The 16,883-nt window shown below is 39.2% G+C and overlaps 1 protein-coding gene across 2 annotated transcripts in view; it reads right to left on the bottom strand.

Annotated features, from left to right (window-relative positions):
* Window positions 1–3,269: 3,269 nt before the first annotated feature.
* SMAD2 (SMAD family member 2) overlaps window positions 3,270–16,883 on the bottom strand; it is a 57,514-nt gene continuing 43,900 nt past the window's right edge. The window contains exons 6-11 of one of the 2 annotated variants that reach the window (XM_086628663.1): window positions 13,804–13,878; window positions 12,523–12,576; window positions 11,237–11,449; window positions 9,367–9,504; window positions 9,058–9,202; window positions 3,270–5,221 (exon numbers count right to left, since the gene is read on the bottom strand). In XM_086628663.1, the coding sequence (XP_086484789.1) occupies window positions 5,098–5,221; window positions 9,058–9,202; window positions 9,367–9,504; window positions 11,237–11,449; window positions 12,523–12,576; window positions 13,804–13,878 (749 nt within the window). In that variant the 3' untranslated portion in view covers window positions 3,270–5,097. The remainder of the gene's footprint in view (window positions 5,222–9,057; window positions 9,203–9,366; window positions 9,505–11,236; window positions 11,450–12,522; window positions 12,577–13,803; window positions 13,879–16,883) is intronic. The other variant, XM_086628664.1, reaches the window with a different exon arrangement.

Genomic DNA, 16,883 nt, shown 5'->3' with positions numbered 1-16,883 from the left:
CTTAGCTTGACCTCTACTCTAGCTTCCTTGTAAACTGGCTGCATGCTGGATGTTCCAGCCTCCCTGTTTTGTTACTCCTTGATCAAAGGTGACCAGCCACCTGGACAACTCCTTTCAAAGATTAAATAAGAACTGATGGACAGCATCTACCCCTTCACCTGAAGATGGAACTGCAATGGTAGGCAAAATAAATTTAATGATATTCTATGCTTGGTGTCACAACAGTTTTTCTTGGAATTTCTCTTCAAAATGAAAAGGCAAGTAAGCAAGACTTTAAAGCAAAGATCAGTTTTAAAATCAAATGGGATTTGCAGCCTTAAGTACACATTGGTCATAAGCCAAATTAATCAATGAGGCACACAAATTTTTTATGATACCTTACTATGGCTTTAGACAAGCAAACGGCGAGATGCTGTTAAGAGAAAAATCAAGAGTGACACATGCTTTGCTTCAACTGCCGCAAATAAAAAGAAAAAAAAAAAAAAATAGCGGGGCTGGAGCATCTATGTCCATTGCCACTTTGGATCCTACTCCAAAGGAACAGAGCAAGCAACTGGGCTGTAGTGTCATCCGTTCTGACCAGATCTTCTACATGGGGGAAAAGGATCAAGAGCATCAAGGTCTGACATCTTTACATAGCCACTATTTGTCGTTCTTTTTTTTTTTTCCTGCCAAGTAACTAGATGCAATCCTGATTACAGTTAATGAAACAACAGCTAATGTAACATCAAAGGCTGTTCTCAGCTTTGAAGCCTCGACTGTAGCTGTCGTAGCTGTGACGATCTAGTACTAGAAACTTACTCCACAAACTGTGCTTTCCCAAGAGAAGAAACAGCGATCTTAGATAGATTTTTACAGGAAAGAGACAAGGAAAAGAGGACCAGCATGACTGAAGGTTATTTTTATATGGTCTCCTTTAACACATTATCTCCTTTAATACTTTATGATGGTTATTTACTTAAGTGGTCAGGAAAACACATATTTCATTAATATCTTCCTAATAGTAACAACCTTTCAGTTGCAATTTAATTCCCTGAGCAGGTCCTTCTAGAAGCACTTTCCAATACAGCTGGTGTGTTACTTGCTACATCTGTAATTCTTCTAACAAAGCCAGTATCTCACCGACTCTTCAGAGCTAGTACCGAAGCTTTAGCATCTCCAAAATTAGGTTATAGTCAAACTTGTTTTGGTAGAAGGAACACTGCTTCATACTCAAGTAAAACATGGTGTGGGTGGAGTGTAGTGAAATCCTGTATTTCACAATATTTTAACTCAAAACCCAGCTGCAGTAAAATTTCAGTTTGCAACGCTAAAAAAAGCTGTAACCACAACGAAGTGTGACAAGCTTGAAGGTTAAAACAAAACACTCACAGTTCACTGTGCCAACGATTTAGAGCTGCAGATGATTATCAACACCCCAAAACTTCACACCCTCCCACTTCAACACGAAAAGTCAGGTTGGACACATGAAAATAAAAAGCTGAGTGAAGCATGGTAGTTGAGATGTCTAGTTTTTACTGTGTAAATCAGTTTAAACCTATTATTCCTGAACATCTAAGCTGACTACTTTGATAGCATTCAAGAACTTTTCAAGGCATATATTCATACCTACTTCATGCATTTAAATCTAGCACCTCGGCCTCAAGGAGAGCAGTTCGGAGGCCCAGATTCAGACTTTACCTCTCCCTGCTGATTATACAAAGGTCTAGCCCGAAGTTGAGCTATTTATGCTGTTTGCTGGCAATCGGTCTCAAGGAGGTTAAGTTCTGATTAAGCACAAAGTCCTGCATAAGAACAAGAAACCACCACAGCTCTCACCACGTCCTAGATTTGCGTAACGGCACCTGGAAGCCAAAGGACTACACGCAAGATGCTGAAGTAACAGCAGAGAATTCCTGTTGCAGTGTGGTTACCACCTAGAGAGGAAACATGCATGAAAGGAAGGAGGAAATACACAGAAATGACGCTCTGCTATCAATTTTCACAGTTTAAAGGTGCAAGAGTCCAGGCATTCGACATTGCTTTCGAAGCCTCAGCCCTGGAACAGCTTCTAAATGAAACTGGCTTTTTCTTTGGAGGAGGAAGGGTTCTGAAATTGTCAGCTCAGTGCATCCAAGCTGCTAAAAGGCAACTCAAAACTAATTTTTAGGCTTGGGTGTTTACCTCAGCTACCTGATTTTTGACTGCTTGGATGTGGCAGTACTATGAAAGTCAAGCTCAGACAGGGCTAGTGATAGAAGAGATCAGAACTCAGGCACATGGAATCCCAGTCCAAACTTAAGGGAACAGCCACATATGATTACTCCCTGCTTGTTAAGTATTTTATTTAACAAAAAAGCCTTATGGAAAAAAATAATTCACTTTTCATTTGTACTTTGGACATCAGTACTTTGGCTGGCAGAAGTGAAGAGGGATGAAGTCGCATTCCTTACGTACCACCGGCATTCTGCACTAAGATGCTTGAGTGGGCACTGGTCAGATTTTGAGGAAGAGCAGAATAGCAGTGGGATGTGTCAGAAAGGCACTGGATTAAGAAACAGGAGTGGGTCAAAGTTACTCAAGAACTGCCAAAGGCGTTTAAATTAAATACAGGCAAGAAAAAATTCTGAATGCAGATAAGCTCCCTTGTTCAACTGTGCTGTGGCTGAAGCAAGAGAGAATATTTTGGTGGTACTAACAAAAGTCAAGAAAAGTGGCTTCTAGGCAGACAGAGATGGCCTTGCACGCAGGCAGCACCACAGGTCCACGGATAACGCTGGCAGTGCCCTTGTAACGCTACTTGCACTCGTGCACCAAAAAAGGGTACACTCAAGGTTATCACAACGTTCAAGGCAAAGCAAGTAATATTGCCGTCACTGAAAGAACGCGCACAGAAATCCACAGTGAGGAGACTACAGAATTAGGTCACCCAACGGATTCAAGTTGCAACCTGCTCACAAATGCAATGGGAGTCTTTCACACAGACAAGTCGCTCTTATCTGTTTCACAGGTGAAAGTAAACATCTGAGCTAGTAGGATGTAATTTGATTGCGGCAGAAAAAAAAGCGACTGCTTTAATAAACTCCCTCTGGAGCAGAAGCCCGTATCATTAAACACACGCAGATCCAGAACCTCCACGACAGCTGCATGAGAGGCGATTTTAACATCTAACCTGTATCTTTCCTGCCACAAAATGCAGGATACTTGTGCTGTTTATTTGGGTGGGTTGGAATGATTCCTAATCTTCGACAGAAAGTATACACAGCAATTAATAAAAAACCCAACCATCATGAGAATTAAAACTTTTATTAGTGTATTCACATATTAGGCAAATGCAACACGCATGAAGCTTATTTCTTAGGTTCACAAGTTCTACCAATACATTAGTCTACTGGTAAAACTAGCACAAACTGGTAAACGCTTTGCCAATTTTTTTAAAGGTGTCTGGCCCGCTTTTTCGAGGCGTGATTTTTGGTATTGCTTCTATGCCCTAGTCATTACGGCATAAAAATATCCATCACTATCATCAATTCAGTCAACTGATCAAAAGCTGTAACACTGGCCACGTTTTTGTTCTCCAAGCTAAGTTATCACTAGTTGTACTTACAAAGTACAGTACTAGTGTAATGGATGAAACAATGGGGAAAACAGACAAAGGCAATCCTGCTACTGCCACAATAACAAAAGAATGACAGACAGCTAGATCACAAGATTGTTAGTAAGATGTATATTTTTCAAGTCAGAATAACCCTTCTATACAATTTCCCAACCCTTCCCCAACCCAGACTTATCTGTAGAATATATTTCAGAATATTTTTAATATGGTGCAGCTGTAGTGTCCAAGGGTTCACAATAACATGCACTGTCACGAAGAACCTACAAGTCCTCCTTCGCTGGTCATACCTCAGCAACCACTATCCTAGAGGTTTTGCAGAAGCAACTACTTTCAACAACAAGGCCCATTATGACATAATGAATGCGTATGATCTGGTACGTAAGTCAGCTATACAAAGCCACTCAGATCAGAAATTTAAATTCTGTTACTGAAATATGTTAAGAAGCTGCATCTATTTAAAATCTATACGAAAGAGTCTAGTTTACCCTGGGAAAGGATTTTTCAAGGTATTTGGCTCCAAAAACTAAAAAATATCATTTTTAGTGACATCTGTTTTATGAAAAAATACAGATGTAAGGGGTAAAGCCAATAACCTTGTGTACTTAATCCAGTATCCAATGCTATGGTAAATTCTTATTCCATGAGAAAAGAAACAGATTTCAATGATTCAAGGTACGAAAAAAGTCCCAAATTACATCAATGCCAGCGATACTGCTGGCAACAGATGCATCAACTCAGACGAGTAGGGAAAAGTAGACTCCTAGTGTGATGGATACTTGGAATTTATAGCATGAATTCATTTTAGGCCCCATTAAGCACATAAAGTGTCTTAAGATTTCACAGATGAACCTCAAGACATTTCTTTCCCTTCCAACGGAGGGATTTTCTTTTTCTTTAAGAAGGCAGCAAAAAGTTAAGCTTTTCTACAAGGAAAGTCTGCTTTTTATGTTTAGGACAATTTGAAAACCCGCTTATATAAAAAAATATAAAAGAATAGAGGAGTAGAGTCTCGGAATTTTATGAGATTTGCCCCAATCAAGAAAACAAACAACTATTTATGGGAACTAAAATGTAGAACAGCACAATACCGTGATATCTGAGATCATGATACATTACCTGTACATATACTTAGCTACTCATGTTATTGATAAACCATTAGGACACTCAATTATATACCCAATAAAAACACCATTAAGAGTCTTTAGAACTGTCCCTTCTTCTTTCTGAAGAAGGCATTTCTATACACTAAATTTTCATCTAGTATCAGAGTATAGGAAACAGAATCCACAAGGTGCTTTAATTGATGAGACCTCAAGTGCTGTTTTTCTTTTTTTGTGTTTTTTTTTTTTGTTTTGTTTTGTTTTTTTTTTTTTAAAAAAAAACCTTTTTGGATAGTAAACAGTTCATGGGGACCACACACAAATACTACGACAGACGAGCTGTTATATTAAGTCTGTTGACTGGACTCGATATTTAGCCCACTGGCAACAGAGGAAGGAGTTTTACGACATGCTGGAGCAGCGTACTGAAGGGGAGCCCATCTGAGTCAATACTTTGTCCAACCATTGTAGAGGTCCATTCAGATGAAGTTCAATCCAGCAAGGAGTGCTTGTTACTGTTTGCCGCCTAAAAAATAAAAACAATAACAGGAAAGTCAGAAAGCAGCTTTGATTGCCACAAAGTTCTCCATCATATGATCAAATATGTTTCCATCCATATCCACTATGTAGAAAGATAAAAATCTGCAACTATTACCATAGCTGCTACTAAGCTTTTTTTTCAGACAGTCTTTGAAGGAAAAAAAAAAAAACCCAAACAAAGAAATCCAAAACACTTCACATCTATAAGACATATCAATAATTACATGCTTATCCATAACACCTCAAGAATATTCTGCTCTGGAGAATAAGATAAGAACTGCAGCATCTGCTTCAAGTGCCACACCAAGAGCCTTACTTCTAAAAAGAAACTCAAATCTGAAGACTGTCCAACCAGTGTGGCGTTCGCATCGCAGATAGCTGTTTGCAGCTGTACCTTAACCTTCAAAGGGTCTGCATGCATAACTGGGTTTGGATTTCTGAGGCAGCTATTGAGAAATACGGACTAGAAACACCTGGCTCTGCACTGTCAGTGTGGCCAAACACAGCACAATACTATTGCAATCCTAAGGTCTGGCTTTTTGGAGCAATTGACAAGACAAATGTATCAGGAAGTTGCCAGACGTTGTCAGAAACACTGTGTCAAAACACAGTGTGTGGTTGTGCTGTGCTAAGTGATGCTATCTCAAAGGAACACCAAGCTTTGTCTCTGATTTCCTGTAATCTTACACTTCTACGTGTGTTTTGTACTGTAACACCCTCACACAAGCAATTTAAGTAAAAAAAGTGTTTCCCTTGATTTCTGTATAAACTCGCCCATAGTTTTCCACAAAAAAAAGCCCTTAATTAAACACTATATAGGAAGCCTCAGTAAAGCTGAAGGGCTGACAACCAGAAAAGTTTCATTCACTCTCCCCTATATCCTTATTTCAGAGACCTCCTACTGAAAAATCTTCCTTCCCCTCTCTAAAGTACAGAAATCAGTACTGAACAAACTGCCTGAGAAAAATCCTGTTATTTCACTGTACCCACTCCAGGCATGGGAGTTTTCCCAAACTAGACTGGCAAGACCGCTGTTGCTAAGCCAGTTTTTCCTAGTAATTCTAGCTCCCCCAAATTCAAAGCAAGGAGGCATTAAGATTCAAAGGCAGCAGATAAGTCAGCCCCTTCATTTTTACTGTCAGCAATGCGACCCTTCGCTTTAAGGAAATCTGTTTATATAAACAGAGGAACTGAAAGGCAGAAAGATTAAGCCAGTGAGAGAACAGATTTCAACAGTTGTCTGTGGTTTCACGTTTTCTAGGAGAAAAAAGCAGCTGGGGTCTGTGCTCTCTCAGCACTCTAAAAAACATTGTTATCTTAGTCCCAAATGCCTACGCCAAAACAGTGATCCAATAAAAGAACAATCTAAACCACGGGAAATATAATTCCATTTAGTCTCGAATCCTCTCCCAATGAAGGAAGTTCACTATTCCACTGCTGTCAACTCCCCTACGATGTGTTCCACAACACGCTTCCTCAAAATTTTATAACTCGTTCTGCTCAACAGCTCTGGCTTCGCACTACACTGGTGAAAGTGGGTAAAATAGTGGCAGTCACTCAGCAGCCATCTCAAAGCCAAAACTCGCCCTCTCCTACCCACGGATTTCCATCTAGTTCGCGTATCATTAACTCTCTTTTCTGTAATTACCTCTAGTTAACTTTCTTCAGAAGATGATTCTAGACCTGGGTATTTCCTGCGTTAATCTGAACATTTGTCTTCTGATGTGAACTTCTACCACCATCCCCAATTCAAGCCAACGTTTATTGAGCAAAAAGCTGTAAGCTATTTTGTCTCCCAAGCTTATAAAGTCTACTGCCTTGCCTTATCTGCAGGTTTATGCACATACACCATATGCCTAACTGGTAAGTAATGCTTTGGCTTCGACAAACCCAGTTCGAGCAGAAACGTTTTCCATGTAATAACGAAGCACAAAGTTTGAACAAGAATGACGGATTTCACAGTTCTCCCTGGTCTATTTTGACAGTTCGGGCTACATTAATTTAAATTCCAGGTTGTGTTTGGAGGAGCAACCTTTTCACGCTTTAATCACAACTGCAGCATAACTTACAAGTTTGGTGCATCAATAATTTATTAGCACCACCATCTTAAACAGAGATGCAAGGAAACTAGTTCAGTATGATGTCAGCATCAGTTTCTGCGCTGTTTTGGCACTGTTTCCACTGGAGCTTTTTCAACCCTATGATCTCTGAAGGGTTTACAGACTACTAACAACCAACATTCTCCTTCTTCAGAAATAACTTCACCAAAAGCCTCCCCGCTGTTTTAACCCAGCACTCGCACTCCGTTCACTTCAAGCTGTCTCCATACAATCCGACTGATGAAGCGTTTCTTCTGTTCTGATTTGAATGTTGTATTTAATTATGCCTAAGTGTATACATACTCCTTTTGAGACAAATTCAACAGTTCTTTAAACTTGAGCCAGGTTCTTTCTTGTGTACCTCTTGCTAACAGAAGTACCAACTCACTCCATTACTCAAATTTCTCATTTTATCTAATTAGGCTTTTACAGAACTGGCTTCATTTAGCCAAGAAGCCTCCCCCACGTATTGATGCTGCTATTTACATGTATGTATTTCAAGAGCAGATAAGAGAATCAAAACCCCAAGATTCACAGTGGAACCTACATGCCATTATTCAACTTCAGAAATTACATGGATTTAAATATGGCAATGAGGTATTGATATGTCAGACTTCATTCTTTCATTGGACAATTTCTGGAGAGGTTTAAGACATTTGGTTAAAACCACATCTCTAGCTCTCTAAAATAATGAAGTCTTTAATACTGTTCAGTTATAATACAATTCCTTTTCTTCCTAAATTCCCATACTACATTAAAAACAGGCACTGTCCTCAACTATAGCTCTTAGTTTGTGCTAATAGAGAATATGATTGAAACCTATTCAAAAGCAGATAAAAGACTGTTTTTTCCACTCAAAAAAACATGGTTTTAGCAATTTTACTACACAAACACAGTCACCATGCCCCTGCAAAGTTTTTCACGCAAGTTCCAATATAGTTGCCATCCCTTAAATGTGTGTTCTCCAGCTGTTTTATTCTGCAGAATGCACTCCAAGTGACTCCAATTCTTTCCATTTGGTACTACAAGCTGCGTCCTGCACCACAACCTAATAAACTCATTATACTCCATATAGAACAGGACAGAGACCAAAATTACTGTACTTCCAACAAACAGCAAATAATCTCATAGAATCACAGAATGGTTTGGGTTGGAAGGGACCTCAAAGATCATCTAGTTCCAACCCCCCTGACATGGCAGAGAAATCCTCCACTACACCAGGTTGCCCAAAGCCTCATCCAACCTGGCCTTGAACACTGCCAGGGATGGGGCAGCCACAACTTCTCTGGGTAACCTGTTCCAGTGCCTCACCACCCTCTGAGTGAAAAATTTCTTCCTTAGATCTAATCTAAATCTCCCCTCTTTCAGTTTAAAGCCATTGCCCCTTGTCCTGTGACTACAGGCCCTTGTAAAACGCCCCTCTCCATAGCACAAACTGTAAAATTTCCAGATGTTGTCAGTGACTTCACCACAATAAGTGACCAAGCAGGACTCAGCAAAGAAACAGAACTCTGACAATATTCCTGGTTCAGCAGCTGACTTCAATGCAAAAATCAGTTTAGTGTTCTTCATAACTTAGGAGCTCCATAGCTGAGGGGCAGAAAAAGGAACATACGGGTTCGACTTGCAGACAGAGTAACTGGCTTTCAAGCCAGACAACATAGCGTATTAGTGAAAGAAGAAAAATCATTAACTATAAATTTAAAAGCACATTTTTCCTTACCTGTATTCAGCTCCCCATCCTTTAACAAAACTCATTCTTATGGTACACATTCTAGTAAGCTGATAAACTGCTTCAAAACCCTGATTCACAGACTGAGCCAGAAGAGCAGCGAATTCTTGGTTATTAAAGATTTTCAGATTGCATCCTACAACGAAAAAAAAAAAGTCAAGAGGGTACAATCAATGAATATTTGTGTTTGCGACACAGAAGCCAGAAAATATGAAGAAACTACCAAAAGGAAAGCAAATGTCACCCAGCAAACACATTCACTGGATGTTTTTTGAGCGGCATCTCTGGTAGGCTACTGACCTGGAGGAATTTTGCATACAGTCGCAGGATGCCAGCCGTATCTTTGATTACAGTTGGGGCTCTGAACAAAAATCGCGCTGTCGCTTAGGCACTCAGCAAAAACTTCTCCACCAATGTAATAGAGGCGTACTCCCCTTCCTGTAGCAAAATTAGAAGGAACTCTGGTTATGATATGACTCAAGCACATTAACAAACAAAGGAGTATTTTGCGTCAGAGAAGGCGAAGGTTTTTCTTTACAACAGAAACAAAAATCAATTGTCTACAGGACCACACCGTGGGGCTGACAGCTGTAGCAGATGCAGAACACAATTAACTTGCATTTTTCTCCCGTGAACACACAGTATTTGAAGGAGTAGCAGAATAATTTTTAGTCAACAGTGAGATATAAGAGTTTTTTAGTCATGTAAGGGTTTGCAACCAAATCCAAGTTAGGATGCAGTGTTAATTACAAAATAACTTTTTCACTTAAAGAAATAACAAAACTGAAGTAAAAAGATTAGATTCCACAGAATTAAAACTTGTGCTAATATTAAGTGTTGCATGTGAAGTGACATGGGCCACTATGGCAAAACAGGAAAACACAACTATATCAGTTCAACACTCTCCACTTACACGCACCCACACTATTTCACAACCCACTGCACACCCCTTCTCTGTCCTACTTTGACAAAAACAAAAGGACTTCGCCTAGCCCCATTACAAAAAAATACCTATAAGAAATCCTACTGTTCACTTTTAAATTGTGAATTAAATTCCAATTCAATAAATTCCACTCTCCCTGAGTGGAAAAAAAAAACTATGGGTTATTTAGCACAAGTAAGAGAAGCAATGTACAACTGATGTCTCAAAGAAAACTATTTATAATTTACAGGTCCTTTTTAAAGGCCAAGGCTTCTCTTCCCCTTTCTCTTTAAAACAATTTTTCAAACAAAATGCAAGCTGCTCCATAAAAAAAGTGAGAGCTCCTTACATTTTTGCTTTTCCTTATCATTGACCATTTTGATCAGTTAGCATAGGCATAGTCTGGGTTTCTGCACGTCTAAAATTTTATTAGACAAGAATTTGGATTCGGCATAGAGAGTCAGAGGTTCTACTAAAGAGGTTGAACTTTTTTATGAAAAGTAAAACCAAAAAAAAAAGTATCTTGTGAATGCTGGAAATTAAAGAATCCAGAAAAAAAAAAAAAAGTAGTTTAATGAAGAGCTTAAAGCCAAGATGCTGTACTGTGGAAAACAATATTCTTTACTAACCATTACAAAGAAAATCTTGATCATGTTGAAACAACATATTATATCAACGGCAGCTTTTCCCATTTCAGAAAAAAATTCAAGAAGCTTATGTTTCAATCATAAGCAACTCTAAATACAAATGCTACCCAGGGCAGAGTAGTCCAACGAGGAGCCTGAAAGCCAAAAGCCTGCCCGTCGGGACGCTTGGGTGCGTTATGTTTTTCCAGAAGGCAGAGAACAGCAACGTGAGCAACAGAAATCCCATCCAGCTGAGTGGCTTCCTCCCATGCTGCACTCAGCCTGACAGCTTCTGCCACCGACTCGGTGACTACCGAAGGAGGAAAGGCAGCTCCTGTCAGCTCCAGCCACCGCTGCATCTCTTCCCAACTGCAACTGGCTGAGGAAGCAGAAGCTGCTACACTTCTCCCTGATTTCAGAAGTGGTCACCTCTGTGTCTTTCCACTTCTGTCCTTAGCAAGAGAGACAAAGTTCTCCTTGGCAAGCTTCAAGAGAGTTCAGTGCTGGCTGCACAAGGGTGAAAAGATCCCAACACACAGATCTGCCCATCCTACCTGGACTATTCCAGGCAATTTATTGGCTAAAATGAAATTAAATAGTTAAAAGATCAGAGATTTTTTACCTATGTGTCGCCTTGTCATTTCCACTGTAGCATTTCTGTTTACATTGGAAAGCAGACCTAGACAAAATCGTTCTGAATTTGATGGATCTGTAAAGCCATCCACGGTCAAGGAAGGCTGTGATGCATGGAAGGTTTCTCCCACTCTTTGATTCAATTCATAATATGCTATTGAACACCAAAACGCAGGCTCCGAGTAAGTAACTGGTTGCAAGTCTAAAAAATATTTTAAAAAACAAGCTTAACACAGAATTTGAGGCTGAAAAGAAATCTATCTGCCCTGATATTCGTCTATTTCAGGAAAGACAGCAGTCGTCTCCTCAAACTACTCAAATTATATTTTGCTCGCTGTCAGTTTTACCTACGCAGTCAGCAGAACAGAATTCAACATTCCACACAAGGGAAGGAGGAGGGGAAGAAGGGGTGATCTAATCGGACCATAGCTCATGTGCTTCAGTACTTGCACTTTGCTCAGCAAAATGATTAAGGTAACATTGCTGTGAGTGCCAGACATTGAGATGTTTTTGCTGTTTTTCTGTAACTAGCAAACATTTTGGCAGTGTTAAAGAAAACATTAAACTATCAAATACGACCACACAAAGTAAAAAAATATTAATATAGAAACTATGTTCTCCTGTATTACACCAGATCTTACACTGTCTCTTTATCTAAAGACAGCTCTAAGCCCCTTTTACTATCCCCTACTAGAGCTCAGTATATTCCCTGTGCATCTTCAGCTTTTCCTGTACTGCTTCCCCTTTTTACCTACCCTAATTACTTGCTCAGCATTGTGAACAGCATTTACCTGTCACCATTCCTTACAAAACCCAAGGCCACGTGATCTTCCTGAGGCATTTAAATAGACACACAGCAGTGGCACCTGATCAAAGCAGGTGGGCAACTTACGTGGGAGCAACAATTGTGATGTGGTCACAGGTGAAAAAGAACATGAGAAGAGCAGCAGATCACACGTACAAGGGAGTCAGCAAGTCTGGGCAGCACTACGGATAGGCTAACGTTCTTTAAGCTATTTATTTTAAATATGTTATTCCTGCACACACAACCATATTATTCTTCCTCTTCGTTAGAAGCTCAAGAGTTACAGAAACAAGAGTAGTTTTTAACAAGTTATTAATCCAGCCCTATTGTGTTTATCATCAGAAGCCTACCCAATAGTCTCCTCCTAATACAGTTCTTTTTTTAAAGTCCATTTTCATTTTTAATGTAATTATATATATAAAGAAGAGTCATCACACACAGAGAAACAATTACAAGTATTTCCAGCTTACCCAAGCTATGATTAACTGGGGAGAGAGTGCTAGGAGACAGCTCTGCTGGAGATCCTGTTGAAGCAATACAGATTGTTTCAGAGCAAATTATTCTTTTTATTTCAGATGAGTAAGTATGACCACTATCTAGATATAGTTTTACATTAAAATTCTTTGAAATAAGAATCTCAAAAATCCTATGACCAGTTTTCCAGCATGTCACATGCTTATTCCTAATTAAGATTACATTTAATTTTCCAGACTCCTGGGAACCTACCCCTTCTCGTAAAGACTTGATTAACATCTTAGTGTTGTATTTGGCAGAGCTCTCACTTCATACACGCTCTGTGAACATAACCATTTACGCGCTTCTCCAGTGAGAAGGCAGTGACTTCTTCCCAAATTCAGTGCAAAAAAGCAAAGAAAAAGTGGGCGAGACAATCAGGATACTACCTCTCTATTGTCAAAGGAGAGGCTTTATATCTAGAAAAGAACAAACTGGATTTCCTCATCTGAGGAAATTATTCTCTCCTGGAAGGAGGAAGGAAAAAGCTCAGAAAAACATGAACTTTCCAACACAATTTGTGCACTGGCAGGCAAAACACACAGAGGCTTTTCACAGAAACATTCCTACAAGGATTGTTGATGTCAAGCCTTTTTAATTAAGGTACCTATTGTCACACAGTGGGAAAACATTGCAGTTCCTACAGAAATCCATGCAGTTGATTCCAATGAACTGAACAAGGTTGCTAACATCAGCTAATCAAACACACGCTCAAGTCTGCCAGCACGTAGCAGGAGGTTCTTATCCGGGACATTGACTGTGCTTTGTCCAAGTCTAAAGCCAATCAGATTATCTAGAAACCCTTTCATACAAAGGCACGAATGCTCAATGTTTCTAATACTCTTTCAATAGAGCCTTCCATATAAGAATGATCTGAAATGTGGCAGAAGTCATTAGGTTGCCAGAGTTCAGAGACAGGCTCTCAAAAGGCAGCGTTTCTGTAACTTGTTCAGGTCAACAAAATCTATTTTAAGGCTTTCTGATGAAGATTGAATTAGACCTGTATGCTTTTGTTACAAAACAAATGAATATACTTATGGCACAAAATGTTTTAAAAGCATTCCCCTAGCCAAACGTTATTCTGCTCACATAAGACTGAAAGTAGTATTTTAAACAGAAAACACCAGGTTGTACAGAGGGCTACTGCCATCATCATTCAGGCTGAACTCATGTCACTATGCAGAGGGATCACAACTAGTAATCCCAAGTCTTTAAAGTAGTGAAAAAATAAATTTTACCTGTATCCATGCTTTGGTTCAACTGCTGGTCACTTGTTTCTCCATCTTCACTGATATACCCCGGAGGTGGTGTTTCTGTCAGGAAAATAAAAAAAAGTATCCACCTACTGGTTCAAAGAGACTGGGGAAATTTGTAAAATTTAACATTTGGGGTTTTCATCCTCAAGTCTTCACAAGCCCCATACAATATCTGAACATTGACTTAGAATTCTATTTTGCTGTCCCTTTTTCCGTCCAGTAGAACTTCAAACCCATTACCTGCCTTACTGTCTATGTAAAATGTATCATCCCTTGTATGCAGTCAATTGCTCAAATATGTTATATAATTAACAGATAATCCTTGTTTGTTCCATTTAAGACAAGAGACTTTCACTACAATGAGTAACGATTTTGCAATTGTGATCAACAGCTTTCACATTTAGCAGAACTACAAATGAAAAAACCCATCTGGTGATTTCTACCAAAAAAAAAAAAGTAAGCTGTCTTTATGTAGTATAACCATCAGATCAGATACCCTCCCACGCCTTATAGAAGTTGCTAGATTTAAAGGTTATTTTCCCGTTCAGTCCTCAAATCCATTTTTCTTCAACACCCAGCAGCTGACTTCACTTATTAATGATAACTGTATTATCTAACTAGTTACGCTCCACAAGCTCTATTACAATTATTACTTTCAAGCTCTATTAAAACAATCGTCTATTCTTTTATCTAGCTTTCTTTAAAGATGGAGTTTCACAGACCAAAGTAAACCCAGTTACAAGTTTGAAGCATTCTGATACTAGAAACTGTGTTTAATTCCACGAAATATCTTCAAAACCCAGGAGAGTATGGTTGTTCCTTTTCTCCATTCAAAACGTACTTTGTAATCCAGATAATGAGTTAACCAACCGCCTGTCAGGAAACAATTTTCTTTGAACTGGGCAAATGTCTTTTCCTCTATATTAAAGGCAAAACCTAGATTTCTTCAGTGAAAGAGTTTGAAGCTAACTATGTCTACAATCACCTTAGAATTGTCTCTGAGACATCTGAGGAATTAAACACATTTAATTATACCATTACCAAACAGCAGAAATTTAAAGATAAAGCTTTTTTTTTAAGAATTAAAAATCAAATTATTTCAAATGTCATGTCTGAGATCTACAGCAACACAGCAAGATCAGAAGGAAGTCGGCGAGAGGAAACGAGATTAAGTCAGTTGATTAAATAAAAATCAACTGAAAGAATTATATCTTTGGTTCATTCTGTAAAACTATTGCACTAAATATAGATGTGACAAAATTCAAGTGAAATTTAAAAGGAAGGGAAATCTCTACTAGCAAGAAGTATGAAGACAAAAATCATACTTGTTTTGAACATTTTTACAGAATTCATTGTGATAGAGTGGACTCCACCCACCTCCAAATCATTCATTATAGTTAAGCCCACAGCCATGGTAAAATGTCAATAACCATTTCCAATGCAACCCACGCCTCCTGTTTCCAGTTGCTAATCTAGGCTTTTTGGCAAAGATTATTTTCCATATCTAGTCTCTATCTGACAGAGAAGATTTCCTCTACCTAGTACTATTAATATCATTTTAGAGTCAGAGGTTGAGCAACACCACAGCTGGAAATAAATGCTCAAGTAGAGCATTAAAAATTCTCAGCAGAGCTTGAATGTTGCCTGAAGTTTGGACAACGTGGCTCAGTGCGTTTGCAGCCTGAAACGGAGCACAGAGACCCAAAGGCCATCCTGCACCTTCACAGTCACCATACTCCCAGCTGTAGGTGAAACCAACCTCTCTGTTGGTCAACCTCTCAATACTGGGAGAGTATTGCAATGCAAAACTGCCATGGTTGTCGGTCTGGCCTACCGCTAAAGAAAACGGTTCTCAGAAGCAGGCTGACGAGACACACAAGACTTATCAGAACCTGGCTGAATATTCAAGATTAAGTTAGCAAGGTCAAATAAAGTTAAGATGCCACGATACGAAAGCAACAGGAGGGTGTCAGTGACAAAGAGGAGGAGGCAAGGTGTGGTTAGCTGCATAAACATCTGAATATCACGTGAATATTTGCGATCACCTTGAACAGATGTCCTGCGAATAACTACCTAGAGTTGCTTTAGCTCATCTCCACAGCACTGGGTTTTCAAACATGGCTTTCCAGTAAGCTGTTTGGAAATGCCACCAAAAGCCCTCAGATTGAGTCAAAAAAGCATACATAAGTTAAGAAAGCAACACCAACTTCTAGCACCTTAAATCGCTCTTCAAAGATCTGCTGTCCCTAGGTGGCAAGAAACATGGCACAAATTAAACAGATGAGGTCAAATTAATTGAAAATTTTTTAGTGTCACTTCAATTCTTGGATACATTTAAAGAAAACACAAGCTACACCCTGTTTAAGACATGTAAGTCCAATTTATCCATTGCACATGCCTGAGTTTCAAGGAAGCCCTCTTATTCTTCGTGAGAGTCCAGATCTGAACTTTAAGCTTGTTCGTGACATAGCTGCACTAAATATTTATGAGAAAACTTCAGCTTTGCTTAGTTTTACACTCCAGGCAACTTCCTGAAGAGATAGGAAACAGGAAGTTGGAGCAGGAAACAGAGGTCACTGATTTTGTTTCAATAATGTACAGGCTTTCAGGTGCACTGTAGCAGACTAGTTTTGGTGTTTGTTTTGGGGTGGGGAAGAGGCAAAGAATGGGAGGAGGAATTCTTAAAGAGTTCAATATTGTTAGGTTGTTCTTTCCTACTAAAAAGACAAAACTGCACGCACACAATAGCAACAAATGCACAAAGCAGATCTTGATCGATTGCAAACTACAGATTAAACCATTTTTTAATTGAGATTAGGCGAGACTGAGGTGAGATTGAGAAGCAGTTTACTACTCAATCTCCAATAAACAACCCCTATATGTTTGTAAAACAGGCTTAAACTGTAAGGTGAAGGTCTACTTTGTACTCATTAGCATTCTGAATCTTAAATAAGCTATTGAAACCAAGTAAGCTGTTGTGAAACCACAGCCATGTGGTTTCACACAGGACCATGTTCTGCAAGCAACAGGTATTTCCACTGGAATTAACACACAAAATCAAC

This window comes from Tauraco erythrolophus, chromosome Z (genome assembly GCF_009769465.1).
Source record: "Tauraco erythrolophus isolate bTauEry1 chromosome Z, bTauEry1.pri, whole genome shotgun sequence".
Classification (NCBI taxonomy): domain Eukaryota; kingdom Metazoa; phylum Chordata; class Aves; order Musophagiformes; family Musophagidae; genus Tauraco; species Tauraco erythrolophus.
This window is presented reverse-complemented; position numbering and strand designations above follow the sequence as displayed.